The sequence below is a fragment of the Portunus trituberculatus genome, chromosome 44 (assembly GCF_017591435.1).
Source record: "Portunus trituberculatus isolate SZX2019 chromosome 44, ASM1759143v1, whole genome shotgun sequence".
Classification (NCBI taxonomy): domain Eukaryota; kingdom Metazoa; phylum Arthropoda; class Malacostraca; order Decapoda; family Portunidae; genus Portunus; species Portunus trituberculatus.
Genome location: NC_059298.1, coordinates 28,586,088 through 28,606,087, shown reverse-complemented (window position 1 = coordinate 28,606,087; position 20,000 = coordinate 28,586,088). Strand labels below are relative to the sequence as shown.

General features: G+C 42.3%; 1 protein-coding gene across 3 annotated transcripts in view; it reads left to right on the top strand.

The window, feature by feature from the left end:
* LOC123519026 overlaps nt 1–20,000 on the top strand; it is a 78,540-nt gene that overhangs the window by 32,720 nt on the left and 25,820 nt on the right. For all 3 annotated transcript variants that reach the window (XM_045280157.1, XM_045280156.1, XM_045280155.1), the window contains one exon: nt 19,147–19,382. In XM_045280157.1, coding sequence (XP_045136092.1) covers nt 19,231–19,382 — 152 coding nt within the window. In that variant the 5' untranslated portion in view covers nt 19,147–19,230. The remainder of the gene's footprint in view (nt 1–19,146; nt 19,383–20,000) is intronic.

Here is a 20,000-nt window from a genome sequence, read left to right as displayed (position 1 = left end):
TATCAGAAAAGAATGAAGGGAAAGGAAAAGAGAAGCCCGTAAGATAAGAAAAGAATGAAAGAAAAGGGAAAAGAGAAGTCCGTTGGTCCAATATCAGATAAATCCTTCCCTTTCCCTTTTTCCGACTAAGAAAAGATTATCCCAAAGAAAAAAGTAAATGTAGAGTTTTTTTCTTCTTTTTTTCAATCTCCTACGAATGTTTTTCTTTATTTTTTGTTGTGATATGCAAAGTAGGAGTATAAGAGAAGTAAGTATAGATAAAGGAAAGAAAGATTATTTTGAAGAAACTTGTATAAGGGGAAAAAAAAATAGGAATACATGTTGTTTGAGATATAAGAAAAAAAAAAATTGAACTCGAAGAAAGAAAAAATAACTTAACTAGAATAAGAAAAAAATCTGGTTGAAAAAAGAAAAGAAAAAATTGAACTAGAAAGAAAAGAAAATAACTAGAAGAAAAGAAGAAAAAGAAAACTGAACTAGAAGAAAGAAAAATATGTATACGACAGAAAAGTCAAAGAAAAAAAATCAAAGAAATAAAACCGTAGTTATTCTAAAGTCAAGATAGAAAAAAAAATAACAAGAATAAAATAATAATAATAATAATAATAATAATAATAATAATAATAATAATAATAATAATAAACTAAGTAAATTTTTTTCTTTTAAGTTTTGCATTTGTGATTCAGATTAAGATGACCTTAGAGATAGTAGTAGTTGTGATGGTGGCAGCAGTAGTCGTAGTAGTGGTAGTAGGTAGTGGAAATGGTGCTATAAGTGGCTGGTGGTGGTGGTGGTAGATAAAGTGTGGTCGTGGCTGGTAGTGGTCGTGGCTGGTAGTGGTAGTGATGGTTGGTGATAATAGTAGCTGTGAAGGTGGTAGCAGTAGTCGTAATAGTGGTAGTAGGTAGTGAAAATGGTGCTATAAGTAGATAAAAGTGTGTGGTCGTGGCTGGTAGTGGTAGTGATGGTTGGTCGTGGCTGGTGGTGGTGGTGGTGATGGTGGTGGTGGTGGTGACGGTGTGTCCCAGCTGGCCCTTGTCAAATTTAATATTGTGAGTCACTTGTGTGGGTGATATTCTTTTTAAAACAGTGAGGGGGTCGAAGAAATGCCTCTGTTATGAGATGCCTGGTGTGTGTGTGTGTGTGTGTGTGTGTGTGTGTGTGTGTGTGTGTGTGTGTGTGTGTGTGTGTGTGTGTGTGTGTGCGTGTGTGTGTGTGTGTCATGCATGTTATTGACTTAGCTTTTATCTCTCTATTTGTCTTTCTTTTTTTCATTTCTTCCTCCCCCGTCTCTTTTTTCTGTGTCTCTTTCTTTTTCTAGTCTTTTTTTCGTCCTTTCGTTCTTTCTTTCTTTCCTTCTTTCCTTCTTTCTTTCTTCTTCCTCCTTGTCACTCATTCATTATCATAACTTAAATTCAAACGATCTTATGCAAGTGGAAGTGATGAGCAGATCTCTCTCTCTCTCTCTCTCTCTCTCTCTCTCTCTCTCTCTCTCTCTCTCTCTCTCTCTCTCTCTCTCTCCATCCACGTCGCCATCCATACCTCACCATATCATCTTCCGTACTTGTATTTAGAGATGCCAGACTTGGGACTTATCACGTTCAGTAGCGGCAGCAGCTTGTAGAAGAAACAGACGAGGCTTGGGGCTGCTGGGTTTTCCATTACCCTGAACCACCACACCACTCCTCTCATCCCCACGGCCCTTGTCTTAAATCCGTGACCGTGAGGGGGGATAAACACACAAAGGACAGCATGGGTGTGAACGGCCACTCTTTAGGGGCGAGATGCTTTCCTTATCTAAATGAAGAGTGAAGTGGGGAAGGCAGACGAGAAGGAGAAGGAGGAGGAGGAGGAGGAGGAGGAGGAGGAGGAGGAAAAGGTGTGTGTTTGTGTGCGTGGGAGAAAGAAGGATAGAAAGATACAGAGGATGAAGGAAGGAAGGAAGGAAGGAAGAAAGGGGAGAAGGAAAAAAGGTTATCTTAATGTACTGGGAGGGATTGGATTAAGGAACGTGTGTAAGGGTGAACAAAAGTGGCGCTGATTGAGTATTATGGGAAACGAGGGTGTGTGTGTGTGTGTGTGTGTGTGTGTGTGTGTGTGTGTGTGTGTGTTGTGTGTGTGTGTGTGTGTGTATGTGTGTGTGTGACTAGGTTGGTGCAACTAATGGAGAGAAATATATAAGTGGTTGAGGAGTAAAATGTGGAAGGAAAGAAAATAATGTGTTTATAGTAGTAGTAGTAGTAGTAGTAGTAGTAGTAGTAGTAGTAGTAGTAGTAGTAGCAAGATGAGGAAGAAGTGGAAGATGTAGAAGAAAAACAAGAGAAGAAAAGCGTCAAGATAAGGCAACGAAATAAAGACAGAAAGCAAGTAAAAATATGAATAAGAGAAGGAAGGAGGATAAAGAAGAAAAAGAAGAAAAAAGAGGAGTGCGTAAGTAAGGCGGAAGAAGATTAGTTCAGTCAGGAGGAAGAATAAGGAAGATGGAGGAGGCTAGAAAAAAAAAAGAAGAGAGACAGTGACTGATGAAAATGTTTGGCTGAAGAGATACGGAAGGGTGGAAAACAAGACAGTGATGGAGGTGTGTGTGTGTGTGTGTGTGTGTGTGTGTGTGTGTGTGTGTGTGTGTGTGTGTGTGTGTGTGTGTGTGTGTGTAAGGGGTTAGTTACCTGGCACCTGGGTTACTACGTGCACAGGGTCTATACAGAGTGGCAAGTGTTCTAAGTCAGTGTGTACAGCAGTGTTCTGGCCACCCACGCTACCAATACATTTACTTAAGCTGCCTGGCGCCTTCAGGGTTGCTATACACTATTGCTTGGATGGTGCTTTCTGTGTTACACTCTGTTGTTTATATTGAAAAGAAACATTATTGCCACTGAATCTTGCTATGGAACACAAATTAATGTTTCTTTTTCTTTTATGTCATTTGGAACTTTTTAGTTGAGAAGTAAGAGAGAAGAGTTTCATACGTTGCTCTATCTGCCTAAATAGATAAATAAAAGAACATTATTGCTACAATATATAATTCACTTATTTTAGTATACATTCAGTAAATGAAATACCCATTAAAACTCCTCTTTGTTATTTATATATATTTTTTTTTATTTGACGAAAGGTAGCCTGATTGTTCATAGCTCACTCGCTCATCCGTCTGAAGAGATGTGGCTTCGTTATTCAATGAATCAATGAACCAATCAATCATTCAGCAAACATATCTATATGTTATAACTTTACTTCACTATTGTGGGCATTATTGGTGTTTTTCACATTTTTCGTCACGTTTCAGATCACTATTCTTGTGCGTGTGGTAATTTTCTATTGATTCTGACTAACTTTTCAATTCAATCAGTCAGCAAACATATCTATATGTTATAACTTTACTTCTCTATTGTGGGCATTATTAGTGTTCTTCACATTTTTCGTCACGTTTCAGATCACTATTCTTGTGCGTGTGTTAATTTTGTATTGATTCTGACTAACTTTTCAATTCCTTTCGCTTTCTGTCAAATATCTTTAAGACATTTCTTTAATGTTGAGCAACGAGCGTCTCAGCTATGCGTCAGGAAAACAGTCTATCTATAACACCTGATTCAGCGGCGGTGGCGGCGTTAGTGGCAGCGGATGGACAAGAGAGTATCGGTGTGCGTACTGTACACTGACTGATTGATATTTTGGGCGCCGCAGCACCGAGGTCACGTGGCGCCGCGTGTGCGTACTTACCTGAGTGGTGGCGGTGCTCCTGCTGCAGGCGTGATAGCGAGCCATTGTTGTGAGTTTGCATCACGTCCGGAAGGGTTGCGTTACCTCCGCCGCCCCTCGAACCTGAGCCTCGGAAGATGACGTGAGTGGAAAAGAGGGTTCGGCGTTGGACGTGGCGGACTGCTCAAGGTCACTCTCTGCCTGGACTCTTATTTCTCTCTCTCTCTCTCTCTCTCTCTCTCTCTCTCTCTCTCTCTCTCTCTCTCTCTGTCCTTTCTTCCTACCTTCTTTCCTTTTTTCCTTCTTTTTTTCCTTCCTTTCTTTCTTTCTTTCTATTCTTTCTTTCTTTTCTTTGTTTCATTATTCTCTCTCTCTCTCTCTCTCTCTCTCTCTCTCTCTCTCTCTCTCTCTCTCTCTCTCTCTCTCTCTCTCTCTCTCTCTCTCTCTCTCTCTCTCTCTCTCTCTCTCTCTCTCTCTCTCTCTCTCTCTCTCTCTCTCTCTCTCTCTCTCTTACTTATAAACGAAGCTGGTCCACGGTGGCATAGAAATAAACACCTGACTAATTTGCTGTCCTGGTGAAAAAACAATCTGGTAAAACAGACATGTGGATCGGTTGGCCAGTCCAGTCTCGAAGTTAACCTCTTCAGTCCTGGAGACACATTTTTACCTTGAAATCTGTGTACGATTAGACCATTTTGCTTATATTAGGAAGGGTCTATGGAGGTCAGAAGATTAATGGCCAGAGGCTTCACCATTTTAATCCCCCATATATGTTTCTGAAGCTGTATAGAATCACCAAATAATAAGCAGAATAAATGTCTTCTTGCTTGCTTTGCTTATCTATATCCGCATCATATTTAAGGAAAAGGAAGGAAATTTAGTTGTATTTGAATTTTCTCTCTCTCTCTCTCTCTCTCTCTCTCTCTCTCTCTCTCTCTCTCTCTCTCTCTCTCTCTCTCTCTCTCTCTCTCTCTCTCTCTCTCTCTCTCTCTCTCTCTCTCTCTCTCTCTCTCTCTCTCTCTCTCTCTCTCTCTCTCTCTCTCTCTCTCTCTCTCTCTCTCTCTCTCTCTCTCTCTCTCTCTCTCTCTCTCTCTCTCTCTCTCTCGTGTAGTATAAATTTATGTAGCAGTTAGGGTGTGCTTGTATGTTCTTGGATGTGTCTTCAGAGCGTTTAATTTTCTCGGTTCATCATTTTAATTACAAAGGGAAAGGTTAAAGAGGGGGAGTTACGAGGCACCGTGACACGTACATCAAGTTATATTGTTCTTCATGTGTGTGTGTGTGTGTGTGTGTGTGTGTGTGTGTGTGTGTGTGTGTGTGTGTGTGTGTGTGTGTGTAAACTCACTGACACTGCACACACACACACACACACACACACACACACACACACACACACACACACACACACACACACACACACACACACACACACACACACACACACACACACACACACACACACACACACACACAGGAAGATAGTCACAGGAAAGTCGATCAAGTGTGTAAGTGAGTGAGAGAGAGAGGCATGAAGAGGCGGCCGAAAGATGTACTTACTGGTATACAAGAGCGGCTTTCTGTTGCAGCAGTGGGCCACGGGGTGTTGTTGTTGCCTCGTCTCTCCAGCCATGCCTTCCTCTTGCACTATTAGTTCATGCTTTTCCTACAAATATCCTTTCTTCCGCTCTCTACTTCACTGAAACGGTCTACTCTGCTTCGTTAGGTCATTGGCCGGTGCTGAATGCTTACCTCGCAGTTGTTTGTTATTGTTATTGTTGTTAATGAAGTTACTGTTGTTGTTGGTACTATGGTAGTGTTCGTGTTGCTTCTCTTTTTCATTACTGCTACTTCTGTTGTTGTAGCTGACAGTGATGATATTCTGAGCATCATAAACAACAAGGGATATCTGTCTCGCTTTTGTATTACCGATTATAGTATAACATTTATTTATCATATGAATATGTTTAGACGGTTGAAGTAAAAAAAAAAAAAAAAATGAAAACCACAGGTATTTGATGATTTCTATTTCTATTGGTGATTTCCGTCGAGATTTTACTCCGAAGTTATGCTAGGCACCCTAACTAAGCTCGAGGAGAAGCAATACTTGATAAAGAGCCCAGGAAAACAAAGGGAAACAGGAAAGGCGTAAAGTGAGGCAACAGGAATAATAAGAGATAGAAAAGGAAACAGGAAAGGTTCGTAAAGTGAGGCAACAAAGGAATAATAAGAGAGGAGTTTCCTGCGTGATCTGATGCTTCCACTTGTGCCGGTGTTTTGACTCTTGGAAGGCGGAAAAAAAAGACTAACCATGATTGTGTTTGTCAGGTGTGGAGGTAGAGGAGGGAAGACACCAGTAACTCATGCACTAGTGAGATTAATCGAACGGGTGAGACACTGAGTGGAAAGTGTTGCATAGCGGCGCCGATGGGGTTATGAAATTGACTGAACAAATAACCATGGGATAGCCCGTGGATGGTTCTTTTGAAATAAGCGTAGAAGCAAAGTTGATAATAGAAGCGATAGTGCGGCAAACTTGTGGAGTGAAGATGGTGGGGTAGGTTGGGGAAATGAATCGAATGAGGTACTAGAAAGTTGCAAGTGATCATAAGTAATGGAGATGTATGAATATCGTGAATTTAAACTATACCACCGTAACGTAAAGATGACATAAAAAGAAAAGGACCTAAAAATAGTCTATACAAAATCTCTTAAAATCACAGTAATAGGTAGGGTAATAAACAATTTTCATGCATTATAATACACCAGTTCCGCTTGCCATGTCTTCGTTTCATTCGGGCTAATACATATGACAGTACACGAGTCAGCTGAAAACCTTACACGCTACAGCAGCAGTTTCTATGTTGAGCGCTGCCAGACATACGGGATATTTGGCTGCCTTCCTCCCGTATGACGTCAAGAAGGCCACGAAGAAAACAATACTCGAGTGTGGACAGACAGAACTGAGGAGAAGGAATAGAGGAAACAAAGAATGAGACAGAGGATAAACTTTAACTAACGGAGTGCAAAAAAGCTTTAACATTTAGTGAAGAGGTGAAGACACTGCAGATAAATTAGAGCGGTGGATTTGAGAGAAGCATTTAATGAAGCAGTAAAGTTGAATGATCTCTGTCAAGGCCGTGAATGTATGCAGACTTGTGATGGGAGGAGGCTGAGATTTGTTCTAAGTAGTTCAGTGGTTAAGTGTGTAAGTGGGTTACTAGTTACCTTAGTGGTTTGATGTTTGCTGTTGCTATTACTGTTGCCGTTATTATTGCTAGTGCTGTTATTATTATTATTATTATTATTATTATTATTATTATTATTATTATTATTATTATCATTATCGTTATTCTTTTTACTACATTGATTTTATTATTATCATCATCATTGTTATTGTTGTTATCATTATTATCATCGTTATTAACACTACTACTACTACTACTACTACTACTACTACTACTACTACTACTACTACTACTACTACTACTACTACTACTACTACTACTACTACTACTACTACCATTTTCCAGTTACCTCGATATCAACACGTACGGAGGAGTAAAAGTCTGCGGTAAAGGCTTGCCGCATTTCATTTAAGTCTGCGGGTTCTATTACCACTTGTTAGATGGCTTTGGGGGAAGTGTGCATCATTAATGTGTTTTATGCTTGGTGGTGGTGGTGGTGGTGGTGGTGGTGGTGGTGGTGGTGGTGGTGGTGGTGGTGGTGGTGGTGGTGGTGGTGGTGGAGGTGGTGGTGATGATGGTGGTGGTGGAAGCAATATAGCAGTAGTAGTAGTAGTAGTAGTAATAGTAGTAGTAGTAGTAGTAGTAGTAGTAGTAGTACTAGTAGTAGTAGTAGTAGTAGTAGTAGTAGTAGTAGTAGTAATAGTAGTAGTAGTAGTAGTAGCGATGGTGGTAGTAGTAGTGTGCAGTTGATGTTGCTATTCTTGTCGTTGTAATCGCGTAAAAAGAAAGAAAATGAAAATTATATAATATTTTCTCTTTCCTCCTCCTCCTCCTCCTCCTCCTCCTCCTCCTCCTCCTCCTCCTCCTCCTCCTCCTCCTCCTCCTCCTCCTCCTCCTCCTCCTCCTCCTCCTCCTCCTCCTCCTCCTCCTCCTCCTCCTCCTCCTCCTCCTCCTCCTCCTACTACTACTACTACTACTACTACTACTACTACTACTACTACTACTACTACTACTACCACCACCATCACCACTGCCACCACCACCACCACTGCAGTCATCATCGCTGTCATCACTATTCTGGGATTGGTTTGGCTTGTCGTGAGGGAGTTCCGCAGGTGCAAGCAAGGCAAGGAAGGCAGGGAAGGCAGGCGAGGCGAGGCATAAAGCGCCGCGCTGCTCCTTACGTCACGACCAACCCGGATATACCTAAATACAATAATAATGCACGAAAAAAAGTGCTCCCTTTCTGAAAATACACGAAAATTTGGAAGCTACAGAGAGAGAGAGAGAGAGAGAGAGAGAGAGAGAGAGAGAGAGAGAGAGTGGGCGCGGCAAGGAGTAAGGAAAGAGAAGGAAGGAGAATGAAAATTAAGAAAATCATTTAGGAAGAAAGGAAAGAAAAAATGAATGAAAAAATATGGAATGAATGAATGACGGAAGGAGAGAGAGAGAGAGAGAGAGAGAGAGAGAGAGAGAGAGAGAGAGAGAGAGAGAGTCTGTATGTGAGTGTGTATGTAGGCATCTGTGGTAGTGACGTTTTCCTTTCCTCCTTCACTCTCTATATAACTCACACTTGAAACACAATACTCCTCCCACTTCTGTGTTACGGATGTAGTAGTAGGCAGGCCCTCAAACGCTGTATATGGAGGGACCTTTAAACATCTCCAGTACCTGCAGGCGTGAACTCTGACTGACTGACTGACTGACGCATTTGAGTATCTAATGCCTCGCTTTTTCTAGTTGCTGTGCCCCAAATGATTGAAGTGACGTATATTTTTCATTATTGTGTTTTAGTGTTGCTACTATTCAGCTACTAACTGTACTACTATTAATACTATTGCTACTACTACTACTACTACTACTACTACTACTACTACTACTACTACTACTACTACTACTACTACTACTACTACTACTACTATTACTTCTATTACTACTACTACTACTACTACTACTACTACTACTACTACTACTACTACTACTACTACTACTACTACTACTACTACTACTACTACTACTACTACTACTACTACTACTACTACTACTACTACTACTACTACTACTACTACTACTACTACTACTACTACTACTACTTGTGCCTCAACCGCTACAACCACCAACACCACCACCACCACCACTACTACTGATTCATCCCTAATAAGCAACAACAACACGCTTACCGGACTCCTTTACAATACAAGTGAGAGAACCATCCGATACGTCCCACCTTTCTCATTCTCTCCTCTTTAAACTTGTGAGCCATAAACACTAGAAGCAATGAAAGTCACACCCTCAACTTTCTTGCAGTCCTTTACGTTCTCGCTTATTCCTGCGCACACTCTCTCTCTCTCTCTCTCTCTCTCTCTCTCTCTCTCTCTCTCTCTCTCTCTCTCTCTCTCTCTCTCTCTCTCTCTCTCTCTCTCTCCCTCACTCTTTCTCCTCTACTGACATTAAGATATCGTAAATGAGTCTGCTTGTGGCGGTAGGAATGATGACAGGGTATAGGAGGCCTTGCTTTCTTGTGCCAACACCCTCAGCTGCTCCTTATAGCCTGGTGACGGAACAAAGAGGAGTGTTATTTTCGCTTAGTGAGAGCAAAAGCGTAAGAGAGAGAGAGAGAGAGAGAGAGAGAGAGAGAGAGAGAGAGAGAGAGAGAGAGAGAGAGTGTATGTAGTAGTGTCAGTGCGCATGATATACATTTTACGACGTGTGACCGCGCCGTCCTTGTGTCAGAAGAGCGTGTTTTTAAGACATATGTTGTTTATTTCATGTGCTGGTGTTGATTTAGTGTGATGATATGTGTGTGTGTGTGTGTGTGTGTGTGTGTGTGTGTGTGTGTGTGTGTGTGTGTGTGTGTGTGTGTGTGTGTGTGTGTGTGTGCGTTTGTGTGTAGACTGTGCTTTGTTTTCTCTTTCTCGTCGCTTGTTTCAGTGCGTTGTGTTGTGTTGCTCTCTGCTTTCCGCCTTGTCTCGGGCGCTCTTCATGACATGCTCTGTTCTGTGTTTCGCTGCACATGTGTTCCTCGTGCCTTCATCGTGTGTTAGTTTTATGATGAAGTATTAACACATTGTCCATTAATAGCATTTGTGCAGCTGTGTTCTTGCTGTGCTTTCAGTGCTGCAACGACCCTAGTGACTGATTAGCATTCTTGTCGGCGGGATGAGCGGAAGCGCGGGTGAGGGAGTGCAAGGAGCAATGACCCGTTCAGGACTAACGAGTTACTTGCAAGTGACGACGTTGTTTTCCGTGACTGGCTGCGTGTCGTGAGTTGCAAGCAGAGGAGGACGCCATTAGCTCTGACGCTCGCTTCTATGTACGTAATTTCACAGGGACAGTAACGTGTAGTCCTGTCGGCTTCTTGTACATTAACTCTCCTAAAAAAAAAACCGATATTTTTACCGGAATTCATGCCTCTCCGAGTAAATAAACCTAACACGACTGGTAATGCAAGGGGACAGTGACGTAACAGGGAAATATTGATAGGTGACTGAATTGTATGTGTGATTATCAGTGCCTAGTTTTGCTTCGAGAGTTGCAAGTAGTTTACGTCTTTTTAGTATATACTTCAACTTAATCTGACAGTTAATGAATTGGAGAGAAGTACGCAGAAGGATAATCTTGACAGGGAAATTTATTACACAGGATGATTCTCAAGTATGTGGCGACGTACTTCAAAATGTCTTTAACATCTGTCAGTGTATGGTTCATGTGATTAACCAAACACTGATAAGAAAAAATGAAATTGCCAGATGCCATAGTAAGAAAAGAAAAATTGTAAATGTAAATTAGTTATAATAGAATTTAAGTAAAGGTACCACACATATTCAAGTACCAATTTGCAATGAAAACCTTATATATTAACAAAACATTAAGAGAAGAAAAAATAGAATTGAAAATACATCTATCTGAATGGAAGGTTAATGGGTAAAAATATACACTGTTAAAAAAAAAAAAAATCATTAATATCAATGTAAATGAATAAAGAGGCAAGGACAATAAAGAACTAACACATATAAACTAAGTACAACAAAAAGAAAGGTCAAGAGTGGACTGAGCTAAAGAAAGAGCAGCGGCTAAAAAAAGAGAAGGGCGGCCGGCGTAAGTCAGGAAGGTGGCGGTGATATAAACACTGCGACCCCAAGACGGGCGTGTCTGTGGTCCACGTAGAAGCGTCTCGCCGCCACGCAGCCAACAATCATCGTATTGTGTGCGTCTGGCTGGCCTGCGCGTCGCCTCCACTAGGAACCTCGCACCGCTGGCTAACTGGCTATCGGGCGACCCACGCTATTTTTGCGCCCCCGTGATTGGCGCTCAATGCGGCTTAACAGGTCCAGGAGCCGCTAAGAGTGGCTGCAGAGGAGGCGGTAGATTGAGGGTGTGGAGTGGCGCGCCTGTGGACGGATAAGAGGTGAAAGGCGACGCAAATAAGGTCGTTGTGTGTGCTGGGCTGCTGCGGCGGTGGAAGGGAGACAAAGTGCATGGGAGGGGTGTTTCAGTGGTGGAGGAATGGGAGGTGTGTAGAGTGGAGGGATATGGGAATGTGTGGAGTGCGATTAGAAGGTGTGTGGAGTGTAAAGAATGGTAATTGTATGTATGGAGTGGAAGGATGGAAGGAAGCTGTTTAGAGGGGGAGATATGAAAGGGAGATACGTGAAGTGGGAGAAATAGAAGAGAGGGTCGGGGAAGATGAAAAGCGAGATGACGGACAAGTATTTAGAGAGAGACCGGCTGGGTGTGGGACTGTGGGTGATAGAGAGAGCAGTGTTTGGACATATTGGAAGGGGGGTGAGTGTTTGGGGAGGGGCAGGCTGTGGTGGTGAGTGGGAGGTGTTGCGAGGGTCGGGGTGAGAGGGCTGGTGACAGATTAAGGGCTCGTTGTTGAGAAGTGACGTCACGCTCACTGCAGGACGAAACAATGCCGCCTCATTTCGTGTGCTCGTGGTCGCTGTCTCGTCCCGCCCTGACCCACCCTTCTCTACCCTTCACCCTGCCCCGCCCTTTCGCGCCCTTCCTCGCCTTGCCCCGTCTTGTCCGGCCTCACTGCATACCCTTCCCCCCTCTCTCCTACTCCTCCTCCACGCCACGCCCCTCAGCATTCTTTTAGCCGAGCATTGTACTCAGTAGCCTCTGGTTCATGAAGCTTCGTCGTGAACCTATGAATGGCCCATATTTTGAAGCACTTCCGCGCCGCACCTTCATTATTTTCAAAGGGCTCTAATTGAAGTAACACGGGTCTTTAAGGATGTTTCTTTGATTCTAGTGACATGTTAACACGTTTTCTGCATTATTAACAGGAAAATACTCTTTAGAACTTGGCTAATCCTCGCAGTGGTCTTTGAAAATGGTCGCGGTAAGAGAAGGAAGCATTTCTGAATAAGAGCGAGTCTGCTTCTGAAGGAGCTGTGAAGAAGGAAGGAGTTTGCGTATCAGAGTAACGTAATGGTCAATGAGGGCACAGGTTTGTCAGGTCGAGGGTCGTAGGGGCGGCAACAAAGGAGTGCTGTGGCGGATTTGTAGGGCGAAGCGAGGCGAGGCGAAAAATCGTGGGAATCTGCATGCTGGGGTCCGTTCTTGTAGGCGCAGATTGGTGGCTGGGTCTTACTTGAGATGCATTGCGGTGCTCAGTCTTTAGTGATACGAATGGGTGTGACGGGGGCGGGGAAGTGAGGGGGAAGATCATCAGTGTATGTAAATTGAAGGAATGAAGTCAAGTTACAAAAGTCATAAAGTAGAGAAGCCGGGAGGGGACAAGACAGGCCACACACATTCCCAGAAGTCACAACTCAGCGTCCCCACACTTCTGCGAAAAGTCTTAATTGCAGTGTTGCTCTATTAACGAATGGACAGTTGAGGAACTGAGGAACTGCACTGAGTTGTGAGGCCTTCAAGAGCCTGAGGGGGATTCCTTGAGCATGGAAGTGGAAACTGACTGATTCTGACGCGTTCTTTAGCGGCGGAGTTTGTAGCACACTCGGACGGAGACCTACATGCGGCTGTCGTGACGTGAGCTACAGCAGAGGCCATAAAGAAGTGAGGGCGGGGAGAGGGACTAAGAGAAGGTGGTGTCTTGTGTCAGCCACTCAGCCAGACGCACTCTTGCCTACCCTACTCCGGCCCCGCGCGCGTCACAACTTAAGAGCTCGGGAACAAAGCTTGGAGTCGTCCCTGCTGCCCGTCACACGACACACCGTAACCAGGGCGAGGAGAGTCCCACAGAGCTCATAGTGTCAAGTAATAGATGTGCATTTGTTCACTGTTGCGAAGACTTACCATTGTTACCTTTTACTTTTCTCATTTACTTGCTTATCTCTTCATTCATATAAAAACTAACAGCTCTCACGTATGTGCATATGTATGTGCGTGTGTATGTAAGCTGTGGACGACATGTGGAGACCATATAAGGAGAAGAACATGAGGAACAACGTAACTGTAACTGTAGAAGGCACAGAGGCAGCAGCAGCTCACTCGTGACACACACACACACACACACACACACACACACACACACACACACACACACACACACACACACACACACACACACACACACACAGCTCGGCCCTCATTGTTGTGTTTGTGTAACCAATTCCTTTAAGCGATCTGGGCTGGTTTCTGAATAGCGCGTCTCGTGAGTCTTGGTGAAGTGTTGCGTCCATCATGTTTACAAGGCAGAACCCATTTGTGTCGCTTTTTTCTTCTCCTTTCCAACTATTTTTTATAATCTTCCACTTCAAGCCACTTTTCCTCCCTCTCCTCACGTCACAATCTAAGGCCTTGTGATGTTTCCGCCTCTTTCGCTTATCTTCTCTAATATTTCTCCTCCTTTTCAGCAAATACGTGAAAAATAACTTAAATTTTCTTGAGTGTAAGGCAGATTACTGCATAATGTCAAGGAGACTGTTAATCTTCTCCAAACTTGTGTAAATTTCTCCTTGTCAACAGTGATTATTAGTGAGGAATTTCTCTTTTCCGGCAGATTTCTAGTATCAGAGTAGTTGTTATCCTGTACAAATACGTATTTTTCTTCCTTTTTAATTAATAGTAATGAATTATTTTTTTCCCGACTACGTATACAGAAGGTTTGCAATACTAAAAAAATAAACTACTATGCACTGCTTAACTGATAATTGCCTCCTTTTTAATGAGTACGAATGATAACTTCAATTTCTGTGGAGTATAAGCAAGACTGTTGTTCAGCTCTAAACTCAGATAATTTCCTTCTTTTCAATGGATACAGACAAAACCATCCTTTGTCCAGTATAATAAAGTTTTTACTGTCAAGGAGACTTTTGCTTCTCCCAGCACACTCAGTCCCGTCCTTGCATGTGTGATGACGCAACTGCACGTGCAACACACCCAAGACAGCCTCACTTAGTCGAAATAAAGTTTATGACACTAACTCCTACGTACTCCACGCCCACGGACCTCACACCGAGTTTATATCACCAAGCCCTTTCCAGCAGGTGCTCAGTTATGATAGCCCGGTCCTGCACGTTCTCATGTACTCTGATGCGTCCTGATAGCTCCCTGACAGAGTAGCCTTCAGGGGCCCCTCGCATTACTGAGGCATTTGCATGACATCACTGCCTTGTATTGCGCGTCCAGCAGTTCAGTAGCAGTTTGATGCCGTTTTTGTTTTTATTCATCTATTTGTACTTGTCAAGGAGAGTGAACATGAGAGAAAGTGCCTGCTCAAATTGCTGCCCTCAGAAAGACAAGGAAAGAGTAACAGTTGGTAGTTTTTAGTTCCAGAAGTGTCATGGATATGTCTTGCTTTTTTATATGACTGCGTGAGGGAAAAAAGCTTAACTCCTACAGAACAGGAACACATTTTTTACCTTGAGATTTGTGTATGATTAGACCATTTTATTGGCATTAGGAAGGGTCTATGAATGTCAGAAGACTAATGGCCGGTCTTCACCACTTTTGTTTCCCAAATAATATCCTGAAGCTGTTTGAAATCACCAAATAGTAAGCAGAATGAATATGGAAACGCGTCATGGAACTCAAGAGGTTAGTGTGATGATAATTGGCTCCTCTCGCGAAGACAACTCAGAGGGAACACGGGAAAACTTCAAAATAGCTCCAGAGGTGTCTTTGATGCGTCTTGCTTTCGATATGACAGCGTGAAAGGAAGAGGTTAATGTGATGATGATAATTAGCTACTCCCACGAAGACAACTCACAGGGAACACGCGAAAACTTCAAGATAGCTCCAGAGGTATCTTGGATGTGCCTTGCTTTTGACCAGACAGTAGGAGAGAACAAGATTAATATGAAGTCAATTACTCCTTCCCCACAAACACAATAGGTCAGAGGAAACACGGCAAAACCTTGGAAGTCTATAGATATTCGTCTAATAGTAAAATTTTGAATGAGAATAGAGGAAACATGGGAGAAAATTCTATTCGTCTAATATTAAAATTTGGGATGAGAAGAGAGTAAGAAGAAAATTTAGATGATGATGAGAAGGAGGAGGAAAAGGAGGAAGAGGAGGAGGAGTAGGAGAAGGAGAAGAAGAAGGAGAAGGAGAAGGAGGAGGAGGAGGAGGAGGAGGAGGAGGAGGAGGAGGAGGAGGAGGAGGAGGAGGAGGAGGAGGAGGAGGAGGAGGAGGAAGAGAAGAAGAAGAAGACGATGACGATGATAATGAAATACCTAGCAGTGCATCCAGAAATGGAGATTAAGAAGAAAATTTAGATGATGATGAGAAGGAGGAGGAAGGAGGAGGAGGAGGAGGAGGAGGAGGAGGAGGAGGAGGAGGAGGAGGAGGAGGAAACAATGACGATGATAATGAAGTACCTAGCAGTGCATCCAGAATGAGACAGACACCGCGGCGTGAGTACAGACGGTGTGCTGCTGTGTGTCTGTGATGTCATTGCTGCCTAGCTTGAGTCTCTACAGATTAGTCAGCCTTATATGCTCTCTCTCTCTCTCTCTCTCTCTCTCTCTCTCTCTCTCTCTCTCTCTCTCTCTCTCTCTCTCTCTCTCTCTCTCTCTCATTAGGTTGGCCCGCTGATGAGTAAGCCCCGCCTTGTCTCACCTCTAATAGCTCAGTGATTGGTGGGTTGTTAGGAGGGAAGCCTTATCTGATTGGCTGGCACAAAGGATCGGCTCGACCATCAGTTCTCATCCATCGAGCTCATCTGGTTCCATCTCTGTGTGTGTGTTGATAATTCTACTTGATTCATTCTTTTTGGTATTTTTTTTTTTTTTTTGGTATTTTGGGAGTTTTTCAGTATTTTTGCTTTACTCATTCTTTTGTTAATTTTCGTTTATTTTTTAGTATTTCTACTTTATTCATTGTTTTTGCTATTTTTGTTGTTGGTTTTTGGGTTTTTCAGTATTTCTGCTTCATTCATTCCCTTGGTATTTTTATTTTTTTTTTTCAGTTTTATTTATTATTTTGCTATTTTTGTTAGTGTTTTTGGTGTATTTTTGTTCAGTATTTCTATTTTACTCATTCCTTTGCTTGTTTTGTTGGTGGGTTTTTTTTTTTTTCAATATTTCTATTTTATTCATTCTTTTTGATAGTTTTTTTTTTGTGTTGTTTTTGATCAGCGCTTTGTTTTGGTGAGGTGTGAGTGTGAGTGTATAATATTTGCCGGAACACTTTTTTTATTGTTTTTTTTATTCATGTTTCTTTTCTTCGTTTTTTTTTAAATGTCTCTACTTTTTTTATTTCCTTCTTTTCTTTATTTTTTTTTCTTTCTTTTCTTTCTTTTCTCCTTCGATCTTTCCGCTCTTACTTATCTGTTCTCAATAATACTCTTTTTCTTTCCTCTTACTCCTTCCTTCTGAAAATACTCTCTTTCCTTTCTTTGCCCTTTATTTCCTTTTAATCACCCGAAAGTTAATGTTTGACAAGAAAAATACCTCTTTCACATTCTCATATAACCTTCGACTAGATCATCGATGAAGAAGGAAAGCTGAGAAAAAAAGGAACCTGTCTCTTCATTTATCGGTCCTCTTCCTTCCTTATCAAGTTACACAAGGCGAAGGCACGCGAGCAGAGTCGATGCAGCTGGCTTTATCCCTGTCGATCATCCCAACCAATACGCCCTTGGGAGGAATAACGAGAGCGTGACGCAACACCCGAAATTGTTACGTACATTCGCGGGTCGTGAGTCACCTGTCATCGTCATCGTCGCCATGGTATTGGACAGACGTGATCGTGGTCGCCTCGTCTCACGTACTACAGCTGCACTTTTCACGGCTATTGCCTTGCTGAGGGTGTGCTTACTTGCTGGGAAAGAAGGAGAAGAAGAGGGAGAAAATGTATAGAGTTCTTCGAGCTTCTCATTGTGTTTCCGCTGCCATAATGTCACTCATTGCTAAAGAAACACTTAAAATTTGTACAAGGGAAAAGGCCAAGGTTTGGTTTGGAACGTTTAATGAAAAGGACGTAATTAGTTGACAGTCTATAATTTACGAATTTAGGTTTGCCTCCTTTCAAACTAGAGCCTCTGTTCACATGGCAAAGAACGGCCACGGAAGGAAAAGGTGCTATAGTCGCTCCTCCTCTCAACATAGTGTTTGAAAATGTATGAAATATATGAAATGATATGAAATGTATACACATCTCTTGAGACTGGCACCTTCAGCTGGACTTTTTGGTACAATAAAGTAGATTCGCTTACATAAAGGAGAAAAAATTAATACTTGCTTTTAGATATAGAAGAAAGGAAAAACTGATATAGTCGCTGCTCTCAACATAGCCTTTGAAACCAGCGTGGCTATATGAAATACTACTCTTTAAACTTTTTTTTTTTTTACACCATGTGGGCTTTTCACGGGAATTTATGGACTAAAAGGGGTACTTTCTTGGGGTACCTCCTATCTCAAAGCCCACCCGCTAGAAACCGTTGCTCCGAGTGAGGAAGCCCAACCTAACTACACTCGGACCGTGGACAGGATTCGAACCCGTGCGCTTGGAGACCTGTCGGACCCCAAAGCACGCATGGTTTCACTGTACCACGGCAAATTCGCTCTTACATAAGGGAAAAGAAACGAAATACTTCCATTTAACTATAGAGAGAGATTTTATGCGCTCCGTTGGAATAATAAAATCTGATGATGATGATGATGAAACTATTTATCTGTACACTATTTGTTATTATTGTTATTTTAGTAGTATTAGTATTGGCATCTTTATCACCACCACGAACAACAGTCAGGGTTTCATTATTGTTATTGGTGTAAATATTATCATTATTATTATCATCATTACTATCATCATCATCATCATTGGCATTCTCCAGCACCATCAGCAGCAAGAATCGGGTCATGTGTACACAACCATGACGTCACAACATTTCGGTGGCAGCCCTCTCAAGTGATCCATCATAGCCGTTTCGAGTGGGCCCAAGTGCCTGGCGACAATTTTTCAATACACCAGGCCAGTTAAGGCATGGCGCGTCTCACCTGGCTTAGCTAAGGGTAGGTTCGGGCACAGACTGGTTTATAATGGGGATATGGTCGCCGCTGAAGGTGTAACGAAACTTAAAGCCAAATTCTTTAGTCATTCTTCTACTCTGTAAGGAACAATAGAAGCAATCACCCTTTTGAGTTTGTGAATACGTAATAGAAACTGCAGCCCATTTAAGAATCATCCGTACGAGTTTATGAATTTACGTAATAGAATCCATAGCCCAAATAAGAATCACCCTTTTGAATTTTTGAATTTACGTAATAGAATCCACAGCCCAAATAAGAATCACCCTTTTGAGTTGTTGAATACGTGATAGACTTTACAACCCGACTAAGGACCGCATTCTGAAACTATTCTCCGTCCTACTTCCACTACTTTCATTAGGTTCGGCTTCTAGTTCAGGTTACACACGGGTTCTAAGACTGTCTATAATTCCAGTGACAGATTAACAAGAATTCTATATTATTAACTGGAGAAACTCTCTTGAGAATCTGGCTAGTCAACTCTACGGCCTTGAAAATAGTCGTGGTGAGAGAGCAAAGAGTTACTGCATATAGGCACAACCCCTTCAGTACTGGGACACATACTTACCTTGAGATTTGTGTACGAGTAGATCATTCTATTGACATTAGGAAGGGTCTATGGAGGACAGAAGATTAATGGATACAGTCTTTACTATTATAATCCCAACATATAAACTGAAAACTGCATAAAATCGCTAAATAGTAACCAAAATTATTATAAAAACGAGTTATGGTACTGAAGGGATTAAAATTTCAGGGAATACGTTGTTTGATAAAGACCGTAATCATACTCATAACTTTCCTCTTCTTTACAGTTGCGGCAGCGAACACTTTACGCAGGATCTTCAGCAGATTAAGGTACCCTCCCTCCCTCTCGAAGTACGCAGCCTTCCCTCACCATGCGCCCCACCGAGATGAGATGGTATGCGGCCGTCGTGCTGGTCCTCGCGGGTTTGGCAGCGGCGCAGGAGAATCTAGCAGGCCCCGTGGAGAGCCATAACGTGGGCCGCAAGAATGGAGCCACCAGTCCCGTGACTCCTTACGGCAAACGGTAAGGAAGAAAGAAACCTCTCATGAATTCTAGCGATTTTTTCTTTACTTTTTGACTAATCATGAAACTGTGACATTAATTAGTTATCTTGTGTGACTCGAGGTGATTTTATGGAGGGAAAATAAACTCAAAAGGCGCTGGGAGGTATTGGCAATTCAATCATTCCTTGCTGTTACTAGTGTCTCGAAACTCTACTCTCAGCTTGCGTTAGAACATTTCTTTGAGCTTTTAGAAAGATTGCATCAGTCAGAGGATTAATGATCACTAATTCACATAGAGACTCTTCACACTTCTTGCACTTTCTAGTGATAATGAACATCATAATCCAATACATTATGCTGTACATTTGTTCTGAGATAAGCATCGAAGCTGTTGGATAAAGAAAAAATCACATACATATACAGAAAAGGACGCCAACTTGAGGAACCCTTTTGGAGGTATCGAAGTCGTAGGGTGAAAAAAAGCAGATTACACTCAAGTACAGAATGACGCAACTTGATGAATCATATGTGAGCTACGCATCGAAGTCGTAGGATGAAGAAATAAGATCACACGCACACAAAAGAAAACCAAATTGAGGAACCCGTTAATACTCTCAAAGTGACAAGCGCAATCTTT